Source organism: Rhinatrema bivittatum, chromosome 8 (assembly GCF_901001135.1).
Source record: "Rhinatrema bivittatum chromosome 8, aRhiBiv1.1, whole genome shotgun sequence".
NCBI classification, from domain to species: Eukaryota; Metazoa; Chordata; class Amphibia; order Gymnophiona; family Rhinatrematidae; genus Rhinatrema; species Rhinatrema bivittatum.
This window is the reverse complement of record NC_042622.1, coordinates 183438999-183453140: the sequence shown is the minus strand read 5'-3', so window position 1 is coordinate 183453140 and position 14142 is coordinate 183438999. Positions and strand designations below refer to the sequence as shown.

The following is a 14142-nucleotide window of genomic DNA, read 5'->3' as shown; positions in this document are numbered from 1 at the left end:
GCTTGACACAGGCACAGGGCTTATCATATTGTGATACTCCGAGACAAAAAAAGTGGGCCAGAGGTTGAACTTTGTTGCTATATAATAAAGGTCATAGAAACAGAGAACAGGACATTAGAAAAGGATCATCAGCCCTACCCAATCTGCTCAATTTACTTCCTTTTAACACCCCCCCGCCCACCCGATGATCTTTGGTTTCACCCCTCACTTCTTGCAGCTTTGTGCTCATCCCATGCCCTTCTCAATCCTGTTACTATTTTCACCTCTGCAGCTTCCCCCGGGAGGCCGTTCAATGCATCCCACGGCCTTTCCTTGAAGAAACATTTTCTAATATTACTCCCAAGTCTACCGCCTTGATGCTTCATATCATGGCCTCCCGTTCAAGACTTTCCTGCCCAAGGAAAAATGTTCCCACTTCAGTTACCCCCATCCCCCACCCGACTCACTGAAAATATTTTAAAATATAAAACAAAACAATCCCCCCACTCCCCCAAGAAGACGGCAGTTGTCACAGCTGCTTAAGCAAGTCTACATTTACGAAAATCACCTCAAAGCGGTACAACTCCAGGGCGTGCAATGATTACATTTCAATAAAAGGGATGTGGGGATGACCTGACAAGTCGCCGAGGCCTGGCTTTGAGTCCCCATTAAAGAAAGCAGGCTGCGCAGTACGACAGAGCAATAGCCCTCTCCCGAGATGGGAGGACAGCTAGTGGCAAGGGGCTAGAAATTCTTGCAAGGCAGAGCACGGTTACTCTTGACAAAAATATGCCTAATGAACCCTGGGTGGATTTGCCAATAGGCAGGACAGGAAAATGCCTGGGGGGGGGGGGGGGCAACTTGTTTTACATCATCGGCTGCAGTGCTGTACCATCTTGGTGGGGGAGGGGGTGGAGGAGGGGAAACTGGTTCTTCATACACCTAAGGGCAGCCGAGGGTATTCAATCACTGGTGAATTAATCCCAGGATTGTTAAGAAACATCCCTCCTTGCTTCTGTCCCGCTTCACTTATCTCCGTCCTCCGCAAGCCCAATTTTTTTTTTTTTATGAATGTACAGACACAGTTCCTATACACACACCATGTTTATACTGAAAGCAAAATAGCCTCTTTATATTGTGTTGACACCCATTACTTGTACAAAGATAAGCAAGTGGCAGAGACCATAACAAGTAAACCGTAAACCGAGAAGGGAGACATGGTCATCTCAGGGACATCCAACCTGGCAAAGAGATTGAACAGAAGGCCCAAATGGAGGGAACTTTCATGGGTCATGAGTGGTGATCTCAATTTCCTAGCACGGTAGCTCCCTTCAGCTGTCCAGTGCCCGGGCACGGCGCAGCAAGGGAAGAACGTGAAGTCCTGAAGGGCTCACCTGGTGATAATGGCTAAATGAGGCGGGTGCATGCAGGCCCCCATGAACAGCACCACATTCTCATGCCGCGTCTGCCTGTAGTTCATCACCTCCTTTTTAAACAACTTGAGATGATCCTGGTTATTCCCGTCAATCTCCAGTAGCCTGATGGCCACCTCGCCATGCCACCTGCCCCGGTAGACCTTCCCCCAGCGTCCCTGGCCAATGAGCTCTCCCAGTTCAATCTGCTCGAAGGGAATGTCCCACTCCTGCAGGTAGACGCTGGTTTGACTGGCCTTGCGGGTCATTCCCCTACAGTGCAGTCTTGTGCCGGGCAAGTCATCCACTTCGTCATTGTCATACTCTGGTTCCGATTTATTTGCCTCTTGCTCTTCAACCTGCTTGGGAAGGAAGCAAAAAGGAAAGATATCAAAGCAAAGGTTTAGTACTGCACTCTTTCAAGCTAAGTTAGGTCCATTAGTAAACAGGTTTGGGCTGGCAGGATGGTGCTAGCTCATGAGGGGCAGGGGTCTAAGTCCCAGCTCTTACACCTTTGACTGGTAGGCAGTGAAAGTGCTGTAAGCAGCACTCAACAGAAGCATTTATTGGTTGGGGGGGGGGGGGGTCTTTTATTTTTGTCAATTTAATATTTATTTATTTATTTATTTAGAGTTTTTATATACCGACATTCTCGAAAAAAATATCAAATCATATCGGTTTCCATTGAAACAGAACAATCGCGGTAATGGCGTTACATTAAAACAAGTCATCACATAACAAGTATAGATAACAGGTATAAATAGAACGGCAAATATAAATAACACATATAAATGACAATATAGAAACAAATATAAATAACAAGTATAAATATAAATAGAACAGCAAACAGTGGTAATAGTTCACAAGTCGACAAATAATGAAAATAAATAGAACCGCAAATAGTGGTGATAGGCGTTGCATGAAATAAGGCGTCAAGAGGGTATCACTATGAACCTGAGAATTAAATAGGGCATAAGCGGGGGCCCTGAAGGATAGCGGATAATAAGTTTAAACAAGGATAGCGGATAATAAGTTTAAACAAGAATAAATCTTGTAAAATCAAACAAAGAGCTTCCAGGAAATAAAGGTCACCAGACACCAGTCAGTAAATTAATTATAAAGAACATCTACTGGACATGTTCAGGTTGCACGTGTATTGGGAAACCCTCCTCCATTACTTCAGGGGGAAGAAGCAAACATCAGGCATCCTTGAATGAACATTCATGGCACCTCGAGCTTCAGTCCAGCCCTGCCAAAACGGCCAGGAAAGAGAAAGGAACCATTTAAATTGGAATCCCAGCAGAATGGGGACAGTGGCCTGGGCTTGAAATTTACAAAGCTGGCTTCCTGACCCAAGAACAAGTAAGGAACATTACTGAATTCTCTCTCCATCTATCCCATGGGCTTCTCGGTGACTCGGTCTATGAAAGGAAAGGGTTAAAGAACAGAAATGGCCAGTGTAGGATGGGAACCATGGTGTCACCATTACAGCCTCAAGAAACTTGGGACACGAGTTGCTGCTTGAGAACATAATGGTAAGGGTACACACATTTTCCACAATGCAATAAGTGTTTTTTGCCTGAAAATGCAAAAATCTCTAATTTTGCACTGCCCTCCTCGAGCAAAGTTTAGAGTTTTAGTGACTCGGCATGGTGAATCAGTTGGTCGCAAAAGAGATGCACAAACCAGTGAAGCAAGTCCTCCTACAAAGATACCTACACATTTTGGGGGTAATCTCCAAAGTCAATTATCTAGTGTTATGCCCGTAATGGAGAAATTACTTACCTGATAATTTTGTTTTCCTTAGTGTAGACAGATGGACTCAGGACCAATGGGTTATGCTCCCCTATCAGCAGATGGAGACGGAGTCAGGTTGCAAAGCTGATGTCAGCCTCATACACCCCTGCCGTGACCTCAGCTCTCCAGGATTCTCTTCAAAAGCCACCATGGGCATATTAGTGAAAGGACTTAATTTAAAAAATATGATTAATAAATAGATAACTGTAACTGTACTCAACCAACCATAAACACTGAACTTCAGTAAGAATATAGGTGCCTTAATCTAGGGACTGGATGAACACTTACCTGTGATCCCTTGGATTGGAGGCCCATGCCACAGGAGGACCCATGGCGCAGATCTTGGGCAGCGAGGGTGGGATGCTGAGTCCATCTGTCTACACTAAGGAAAATGAAATTCTCAGGTAAGAAATTTCTCCATTTCCTAGCGTGTAGCCAGATGGACTCAGGACCAATGGGATGTACAAAAGCTACTCCCGATTGGGGCGGGAGGCTGCCTCCGGTCCAGTCAACACCGCCTATGCAAAGGTAGCATCCTCTTGGGCCTGTACGTCCAGGTGATAAAACCTGGAGAAGGTGTGCGAGGAGGACCACGTCGCTGCTCAGAAGATATTGACGGGAGACAGCAGTCTGACTTTTGCCCATATGACTGCTTGAGCCCTAGTTGAATGAGCTCTAATCTGAGAGGGTAATGACTTTCCAGCCGCCACACAGGCTCCCATGATCACCTCCTTAATCCAGCAAGCTATGGTAGCCCGCGAAGCTGGTTCGCCCTGTTTCCTTCCACCGTGAAGGACAAACAGGAGGTCAGTCTGTCAGACCAGTTCTGAGACTTCCAGATACCACACTAAAAGCCTCTTGACATCCAAATGATGGAGGAGCTGATATTCCTCTGTGTCCTTGAGTTTATCTAGGGATGGCAATGAAATGGACTGGTTCAAATGAAACTCCAAGACTACCCTGGGCAAGAAGGATGGAACCGTACATAGCTGCAATGCCCCTGGAGTCATCTGGAGGAAAGGCTCCCGGCAAGACAATGCTTGCAGTTCAGAGATGTGACGTGCCGAGCATATAGCTACCAGGAACAGCATTTCCAAAGTCAATAAACACAAGGAAAGACTGTGCAATGGCCAAAAGGAAGGACCTGCCAAAAATTCCAGCACTGAATTAAGATTCCACAAGGGCACCGGCAACTGCACAAGTGACCAAAGGTGCTTCACTCCCTACAGAAAATGAGTCACATCCAGATGAACCGAGAGGGAGACCCCATTCACCTCACCCCTGTAACAGGAGCCGCTACCTGCACCTTCAAGTAGTTAAAGGCCAAACTTTTATGCAAGTCATCCTGCAAAAATTCCAGAAGAAGTGGGATTTTGACCACGAGGGGAAACACCGTGTTCCTTTCACCAGGCCTCAAATACTCTCCAGACCTGCACATACGCTAACTATGTATAGCCATTAACCATTCATGTATAGCAATTTCCCTCCATTCATGTATTGCCAATAACCTCTCATTATGTGTATCTGTCTTGCTCAATCATGTAAATATTATTTTTATTGTATAGCATGTACATAATATTGTTTTTACCTGGGCCGTTTATTTGGTCCACCCTTCTTACACCTCTCGCCTCCAGTTGCAACTTTCCTATCAGTTTCTTTCTTCCCTGCCTTTCTTCCTGCTGCTGCTATCGCCTATGCTTCTCTCCTGCTCCACCTCACCCGCCCTGTTTTTTGTATTTTCTACCTTTAACAGTTATATTGTAAACTGCCATGATGTACCCACGAATGGCGGTATAAAAAAGTTAATAAATAAATAAAATAAATAAATAAATACGCTAGGGACATGGAGAAATTCCGAGCAAGGAGAAAGCTGATAATTACAGCTGCAGAATATCCCTGCTTCTTCAGGCGAGCCCTCTCAAGGACCAGACTGTAAGAGAATAGAGTCGGATCCTCATGAAGGATCGGTCCCTGTTGTAACAGGTCCCTGTGCGGTGGGAGGTGCAGGGGTTTCTCTACAGGAGCCTCCGCATGTCCGCAAACCATGGATGCCTGGGCCAATCCAGAACTACTAGCAGGATTAGTCCCCTGTAGTGCTCGATTCTGTGAATTACCCTGCCCAGCAGGGTCCATGGAGGGAAGGTGTACAGCAACTTGTCTTCTGGCCAGATCTGAACGAGAGCGTCAACTCCCAGGGACCATGGATCTCTTCTGCAACTGAAGCAGCAAAGAACCTTCGCATTGTGGGATGGGGATAGCAGATCGATTGACAAGAGACCCCAAAGATCTACTATCAGTTGAAACGTTTTGGCCGACAATTCCCACTCTCCTGGATCCAGACTCTCCCTGCTTAGAAAGTCTGCACTGATGTCTTTTCCTGTGATGTGGGAGGCTGAGATCATCTGTAAATAGACCTCCTTATGGAGTGGGCGGAAGTACATCTCCTGTGACACTTGCTGGCTCTTGGTTCCTCCCTAGTGATTGATATAGGCCACCGTCGTTGTGTTGTCTGACATCACGTGGACCGCCTGGCCCTGGAGTCTGTGGCTGAACTGTAAACATGCCAATCTGACTGCCCGAGCTTCCAGGCAATTGATGTTCCAGAGGGTCTCTTTCTTCTGTCCAACATCCCTGGGCCGTCAGCTCCTGACAGTGGGCTCCCCAGCCCTGGAAACTAGCATTTGTCGTGAGAACCAGCTAGTTCAGAGAGGACAGGGACACACCCCTGCACAGATGAGCTTTTTATAACCACCACTGGAGGTGACAGCAGACTCCCCTCGGTAAGTGGAAATGAACCAAATAGTCTTGAGACTGAAGGTTCCAATGTGATAGCAATGAACGTTGAGAAGGACGCATGTGTGCCCTCACCCATGGCACTACTTCCAGGGTTGCTGCCATCAAACTGAGAACTTGGAGATAGTTCCACACCGTCGGGCATACCGTGTTCATAAACTGACACACTTGGTATATCAACTTCAGTATCCGTGAGGACGGAGAAAAGACCTGGTGTCAAACTGGACTCCCAGATACTCCAAGGACTGGGAAAGCTTAAGGCTGCTCTTGGAAAGGTTTACTACCCAACCGAGTTCCTGTAACAAGGAGATCACCTTGTTGGTCACCAGGAGGCTCTCTTCTACGGACTTGGCCCGGATCAGCCAATCGTCCAAGTATGAGTGCACCAGGATCCCATCCTCTCTCAATGCTGCCTCCATGACCACCATAATCTTGGGAAAAAGTTCTGGGGGCAGTGACTAAGCCAAAGGGCAGTGCCCGAAACTGATAATGACAACCCAACACTGCAAAGTGTAGGAAACATTGGTGATCCTGTCGGATTGGAATATGTAGGTAGGCCTCAGATAGGTCCAGGGAGGTTAGGAACTCTCCCAGTTGTACAGCCATTATTACAGAGTGCAAGGTCTCCATGCGAAAATGAGTATCACAAGTAACGGTTAAGCTCTTGAGGTCCAGGATGGGGCAAAAAAAACCTTCCTTCTTGGGTACGATGGAATAATACCCCGTATTTTCCTAGGGTGTAAGAACTCAGATCACAGCCCTCATCCTGAGGAGCCTTAGAAGTGTAATCTAAACTGCCTACTTCTTGTGCTGGGAGTGGCAAAGAAACTCCATGAATATGTCCCGAGGAGTGCTGTGGAATTCCAGTGCATATCCTTCTCTTATAACGTCCAGTACTCATTTGTCTGAAGTAATCATGATCCATCGTTGATAAAAGAGACAAACAATCCCCTATCTCCTTGTCCCAAAGGTGGATCAGTAAAATCTCATTGGGTAGTTCAAGACGAGCCTGAACCTAAACCTGCCCCTCTCCTGGGCTGCCGGGTACAAAATGGCTGGGACCTCTAAAGGGATTGAGACCTCTGAAATGTCGAATTTCTGTAGGGGCATCAACACTGGGAACCCCTGGAACGACCCTTCATAGGCAAGGGGCACTGCAGTTGCTTCCTCTTATCTTCCAGTAACTGGAGAACTAGAGAAACACCCTATTTACTGGCCAGCTTTTCCAACTCACTCCCGAATAGGAGTGATAATTTAAAGGGCATCTTTGTAAGATCAGTTTTGGAGATTGCATCAGCTGACCAGTTCCGAGCCATAGCTGTCGTCTGGCTGACACCAGTGAGGCCACTCCTCTGGCTGAAGTATGGACTAAATCAGAGCCTGCATCTACTAAAAAGGCAGCAGTGGGTTCCATAACCGCTCTGGGATTCACCCCTGAATCAATTTCCTGAGAGAAAAGCAGACACGAGTGAGCCACCAGAGCGCAATGAGAAGCAATCTGTAAGGTCATTGCTACAGCGTTTAAGGATAGACTTGATCCATCTATTATGCGCATCTTTTAAGGCTGCTCCTCCCTCCACTGTGATAGTTGTTTGCTTACAGATGGCACAGACCAGTGCATCCACTTTAGGGAAATGCAAACTTTCTTACTGCTGGGTCCAGAGGGTATAGGGCTCCCAACGCCCTGCCCCCTTTAAAACTTGCTTCTGGGGCATCCCATTCCAGGCCAATCAACTCCTGGATGGCGTCCATCACTGGAAAGTAGCAGGCGGCTTTCCGCAGGGAAATCAGAATGGGATTCTTCTTTAGTTCCATCATAGAGTCCGCCCCAAGAACACCCAGCATCTTCAGGGTCTGGGAAACCAGGGTCGGCAATTTGTCTCTATGAAAGAACCATAACATGGTCTGATATGGTCCCAACCCAGGGGGCATTTCCCCATCTTCCAAGGAATCAGGATCCTCCTCTTCGTCTGTGCTATCCGGATCCCTGCCAGGGATACCCTTGGTAAGGCGAGGCATACCTCAGGGCCTGCCGGTAGGAAGGGGAGAGGGAGGGGCCACCGGCTGAGGTTCTGTCCGGACAGGGGCAAGTGAGGCAGTAGACTGCGCCTGTCCGGACAGGCTTGTAGCCCCTGGAAAAACTCCACCCAGGGAAAGGCAGCTGGGTCCATGCATAAACCAGAAGGCACTGGGATGGGACCAGTTGAATTTCCCTCTCCCATGGATGACCCAGTCAAGTGGATACTGAGCTCCGATGCACTTCCAGTTCAGGCAGTAACCAACCTGTCATCTGAATGGGAGGAGCCTGGCTTAGTAAAGTCCGAGGAGGCCAGTTCTCCTTGGGCTTCCTCACATGCCGACATAAGATGGAGTCCAGGACTGACTGTGAGGCTTTAATATGGCAGGCATTGCAGAGAGCAAGGCACTTAGGTTTCTTGGTTGGCAGCATCATTGACAGAGATAATTGTGCGCTCTCTCAGCTCGCGCTTAAAAATGTATGCATACAAATTTTGAGTGTCCGGGCGGGGTATGGCAAGGCACATGCACAGCCTGTGCACACAGCCTGTGCACACAGCTTTAAAAGATCTGCGTGAAGATACACACCCATGACACACACAGTGCATGCGCAGAGCCGACGCACTGCATACTAATGTCCTATATGTAGGGCAATATGGTGGGGACACAGACGCGTGCAAGATGGCGTCGCCATGGCCTACCATGTGGTATGCCGATCAAGTCTACAGTGGGGTGTAGCCCACCAGGGGCTGCTCAACAGCCCAATTCCCCTTACCCCCAACGGAAGCGGGAACAACGTTGGTACAGCACACCGAGCACAGAGACCCACTGAAACGCCCTCTAATAGTCTCTGAACAGGGAGGTAAAGCTTCCTTTTTTTTTTTTTTACTTACCTGGGCTCAGCACTTACTGGCCAAGTACAGAGACAGTCTCCAGTTGTAGAGGAAGAGGCCTTTGGCTGTCACCGCCATGCTCGGCTTCCTGCACCTTCTGCCTTTCAGCTGCTTCAGCAGCAAAGTCCATGCCGGGAACCGGCTACCTGACCAAGGCACACCTCTGAGGGATCTCGGAAATCGCCTCAGGAATTCTCAACTGGGGAAGGGAACATTAGATATCACCGCAGGAGAGCAGGGCTCAATTTTCTTCAATTTAGAATGTAGAATTTCTCTTTCCAAAAAGTACTGCGATCCTCATAGGGAAAGCACATTCTCTATCTACTGGAGACTGAGAAATACTGATGGGCTGAGGTCACTGCAGGGGTGTATGTAGGATGATGTCAGCTTTGCAACCTGACTCCGTCTCAATCTGCTGGCAAGGGAGCATAACCCATTGGTCCTGAGTCCATCTGGCTACACACTAGGAAAACGGCAGTTATAAAATGGACCAGGGCTCACGGTTTTGTGCGTATTTTTACGCATACTGAGATGAGTTCTGGGTTGGGGGCAGAGTTGCGATATACATGTGTGCGTTTACATTTACAAATAAAAAATCTGCATGTAAGTTACTCTGCACAAGATATGCCCCTGCTTGGAGCAGGTGTGTAACTCTGAGGTAATTTGTGTGCGAATTCTGCCATATACCTGAGGAATTTACTACTATGTAGAGGGGGGGGGGGGGGGTTTGGAAAATGATCCACTTAGAGGTCAATATTCAGCCGTGGCTGTCTTGGTATGCTATCCAGATAAACTTATCTGGTTAACTTAAACTGGATATTTAGTGGTACAGGTGAATATATTTGGTTAAAACCAAATTAACTTTAGGACTTATTTGTGGTGTGACTAGACTTCCCTGGATTTGTTTCTCGGATAACATTGAATCTCACGCTTATTAAGTTATTTCCACCCCACAACACCCACGGAATGCGTACAATGCATCCGGGTTTAAGTTTTATCCAGCTAAAAATCTTAAAATCTACAGCAGTCAGCATGGCAGAATTTTTAAATCTTGTGCTTTTGTCCAGTTAAGTGCCAGACTTAGCTGGACAAATTGTTTGAGTATGGACCTCTTATTGACCAGAGAAGATCAGGGCATTTTATCACAGATAATTGGCCAGTGGTAGGCAGCACTTGTACCAAGAATCACATTTTTTTTTTAAATGTTATTTTAACAGGAGTAGGCACATTCCATATTAAATTAAATGGTTAGACCAACAAACAACTTTCACATAGCACATGCAACCACTTTACTTCTGATGTCGTTGGGGGTTTCACAAAGGAAGAGACATATTTGGAGGATAAAAATCTATTTTTTTCTCAGGTTTAGCTGCCAATTCTTTCTTTACATGCAGTCTGATCAGACAGCTGCAGAAAGCACACACCTTTCTTTCCATTAATGTATAATTCACAGCACCGCATTTCAGTAAGAGGCAACAAAAGCAGACATTTTGAAAATTCTGCATGGCGTTCAGCCAGTAACAGCATCCCAGAAAGGTGGGGGTGGACGGTAGCAGCGTCCATACGATCCAGCTGTTATGGCCATGTGTGGTCTAGGAGCACCGTCAGGGCTAAGCTTACCAGGATACGGGTCCCAAGGAAATTCCACCGCGAAGGGGGTCCCGGAATGCTGACACGAGTGGTTCTGCCCCCAGGCTGAGAGGAATTTATAGCCCTGGGGGCAGTGGGGTGGGGGCGACCGGGGCAGCACAGAGCCCAGGGTGGTTGCTGCTATTCGCCACCCCCTCCCCCTCACACGGACAGCCATGAGCAGCGTTCAGAAAATCTATATAGAACAGCACCGCTTCATTTATTTCCAACTAATACCTCTGCATCGTGCTCTCCAGGCCCATCTGCTTCCGTCTGCTCATCTGTACTATAAGAAAAAAAAACCAGGTTTTCTATTGGTTTTTATTTATAAAACTTTATTACTCACAACTAACACACACATAGGAGGGGCACATCCAAAATATTCACAGTAACAGAAACACGAGTGAAACAGACATTAAAGACCATTGATGGCTAAGCTAAGGTGACCGATGGACTTTTACTGACGCACTGACTGGCAGTCTAGAACCAAGGGAACTGCTGGGGAGCTTCCTAGCAACAGGGAAGAGGAACGGCCAAGCAGATAAGGAATTTGACGACTGATTAGGGACCAACAAGGGGCTCGCCACTGCCCCTAAAAAAGATCATGCACCAACAAGGCCGGTGCTTCCATTAGGCTAAGTAGGCAGTCACCTAGAGAGCCAAAACCCTGCCAGCAAGAGGGCTGGGGTGTTGCTGTGCCCCAGTCAATTCCGGCAAAGAAGGGAGAGCGGTGCTGTAACCACTGCCGCTGCTAGGAGAGCGCACTGGGCTGAACTGCCACCAATAGGTAAATTGGGGGAGGGTCGTCTGGGGCGTCCAACACTCTTGCACCGGCCTTGTGCATCACATTGGGATAATGAAGTCTGGAGTCCTGTGCAGTTTAAGGTAGGAGGCCAAATCTAAGCTGGCTCCCCTCTTCAAGACACGTTAGGGTGTCCAAGGAAAGCGTTACTTGCTGTGCTATAAATACTGTCATCCTCACCACCTGTGTTTTTGATTCTTTAAATTTCACTTTGGTTAAAGTTCCTATAAAGCTGAATAAACTGCACTGGATTAAAACTGGTTAGTGTAACCTACACTGAAGAGGACGCCCTGCTCTGGCCTTCATGCACCAGGCCCAGATGATAAATGGACATTTCAGCCCTGGAATGGGCACCCATTATGCCTGTGCTCAGGGCGGCAAACATTTAGGGGCAGCAGGGCTGGTGAAGATTTGCTGCCTTCCAGCTCTGCCGAAAATCCCATTCAGCAGAGAAGTGCCCTCTGCCTCCTTGTAACCGATCCAGGGGCAAAATCCCTGGTCCGACATACAAAAGGGGCACGCACATTTATTTCAAGCCACTAACTAATAAAACTTCTCTTCGACAGAAATACATTTTGAACACCGAAAAAGCAAATTTAAAAAGAAAAACAAAAAAACCCAGCAAAAGGACCAATTGTTCTCCACTTACGGCAGCTCAATAAAAGCAGAGAAGGTCAACAGAAACAAAGGAATAACACCAATAAGCAAAGAAGGTTTTGGTTTACCGGTGGAGCTCTTTTTGACCTTTGTCCTTCTGACTTAACCAAAAAAAAAGGAAGCAGGCAGTTTCTTACCTCCAGGGGGCGGCTACCTTAATGAAATCATCCCAAAGTAATGTAACTCCAGTGCGTGTAAAATGAGGGCGGGATTTAAAATTCGACATCCATAGGCAGGAGCGGATGGCAGAGATGGGGGGGGGGCGGGGGCGGGGACTGGGAAGGGAGAAGCAGAGCCTCCCGGCGTCGTCCCTTTGGGAAACCGTCGCCAGCGTACAGGGGCCCTGATTCAAGTGGCAGCAGACATCGCTCCAGCCCGGGGTGACCACTGCCTTCAAACACCGGCGCCCAAGGCAGCTGCCTAGACCCGGACCCGCGCGTGATAAGGGCGCGTGGCGTGGAGCACGTCACGGTTACAAGAGAAGAAGAACTGCCTGGCTCACCCAACGGTGGCGGAGGCCTCGCCGCCGAGCTGCAAACTTTGAATCCTGAACTCTCCCCCCGTTAAAGAAAGCCAGTGCAGCGGGCTCCTGAAGGACGGGTCAAACGCTCCCGAGATGGGAGGAAAGTTAGGGGGTGCACATTTATTTTGCCGCACGGCAGCGTCGTTCATGATGAACCCATAGGTCTGGTTTTACCCCCAGGATCGTTAATGTTTCAGTCCCCTGCTTGCCCACCTCCCCCTAAGCATGCATTTTTTTTTTTACATGCATGATCAGACGCTCTTCTTATATTCAGGCCACCTTCTTTAAGCAGGAAGGGTACCCTGTGCGTCCTTTGTTGCTCTTTTATTTATTTGAATGCACAATCCGCTCCCTCATGAAACATGCCGGAAGCAGCGCTTTCACGCAGGCCTCAAAGCCTATTTGCTATTCCCTCATTAAAGAGCTGTAGGCTGCAGGAGCCCAGAGATAGGTTATTTTAATTTGTGGGACCAGCACTTTCGAATTCCTTGCCCAAGGAAGGAAGGGGGGGGGGGAGGGAGATTACCTAAGGTTTAGAAAAAGAATAAAGACCGTACTTTTTCAACAGCTGTATGGGGTTTTGTTAATTTGTATTTGTTTTAATGTATGTTTACATGTATTTGTGTGTATGATTTTATGATTGCTTTATTCTTTATCCACTTTGGTCCATTTGACTGGAATATGGTGGACTATGAGATTTTATAAATAAATACATTTAAGTTTCAGGCAATGCAGACAGAAAAACCCCACAAGTTGCCTTTCTTTCACAATTTTGAAACAGCACCTCATCTTTTCCATCACCACCCCCCCCCCTCAAACGATTTCACTTCCTGCAGCTTCAGGAAGGGGGGGGGATGGGGACTTTGGCCTGCAAGTTTAAGATCCACAAAAGGGTTGTGCAAAGTCCTCGGAAATGGTTAGCTCTTGAGCAACATGGAGAAATCGAGGAGAAAGATTCAATCATTCTACCCTAACAGTGAAACACAGAAGATTCTGGTCTTACTTGGTGTCTTCCACAGGCTCCGGCGGTTGTATTATTGGTGGAGGCGTAGGAACTTCTATGCCAAGACAAAAAAAAAAAAGAATAAAATAAAAATGTATCCCTTTCCTTTATTAATGACAGAATTCCAGAGACAAAGGAGGCAACGTGTTCAGTCAACCACTCATGGGGAAAACCAGGGCTATACCACGTGAAATGTGTCAGTCAGATGGATGAGAATGGCATGGAAAGACAGGGGGTGTTAGAAAGGTCTGCGGTTCTGCAGAAAACTTGCCTAAAAGCACCTTTATTCCTTTTTTTCATTACAGAAGTCAATCATTTTCATAATCAGTACCTATTCTGACATTCACCTTTAATTATCTTATTGTTTTGCATTTTCTCTCTTTGCTTCTCAACCATCTTAACCAGAGCAAAATCCTTTTTTTGAAACTAACGTCTCTGAGTTTCCAACTTTTTTTTTTTTTTTTTTTTAACCTTTAGCAAGTAGAATTTAAATCATACAGTAAGAAAACTAAATAAAACGTAGGATGCAAGGGTCCATGTGAATGATGCAAGAGCTTGGCTTCAAAGCTGCCATCCAGTGTCAAGTTTAGTTGAGTCACCACTGGGAATTTCCATATAGGTCAAGTCTGATAATATTA

General features: G+C 47.1%; 1 protein-coding gene across 9 annotated transcripts in view; it reads right to left on the bottom strand.

Moving 5' to 3' along the window:
• The window catches only part of KSR1 (kinase suppressor of ras 1), a 170726-nt gene that overhangs the window by 20114 nt on the left and 136470 nt on the right, over window positions 1–14142 (bottom strand). For 7 of the 9 annotated variants that reach the window (XM_029611982.1, XM_029611983.1, XM_029611980.1 and 4 more), the window contains 3 exons: window positions 13505–13559; window positions 10757–10805; window positions 1374–1753 (listed from right to left, as the gene is read on the bottom strand). In XM_029611982.1, coding sequence (XP_029467842.1) covers window positions 1374–1753; window positions 10757–10805; window positions 13505–13559 — 484 coding nt within the window. The remainder of the gene's footprint in view (window positions 1–1373; window positions 1754–10756; window positions 10806–13504; window positions 13560–14142) is intronic. The other 2 variants (XM_029611978.1, XM_029611981.1) reach the window with 1 other exon arrangement.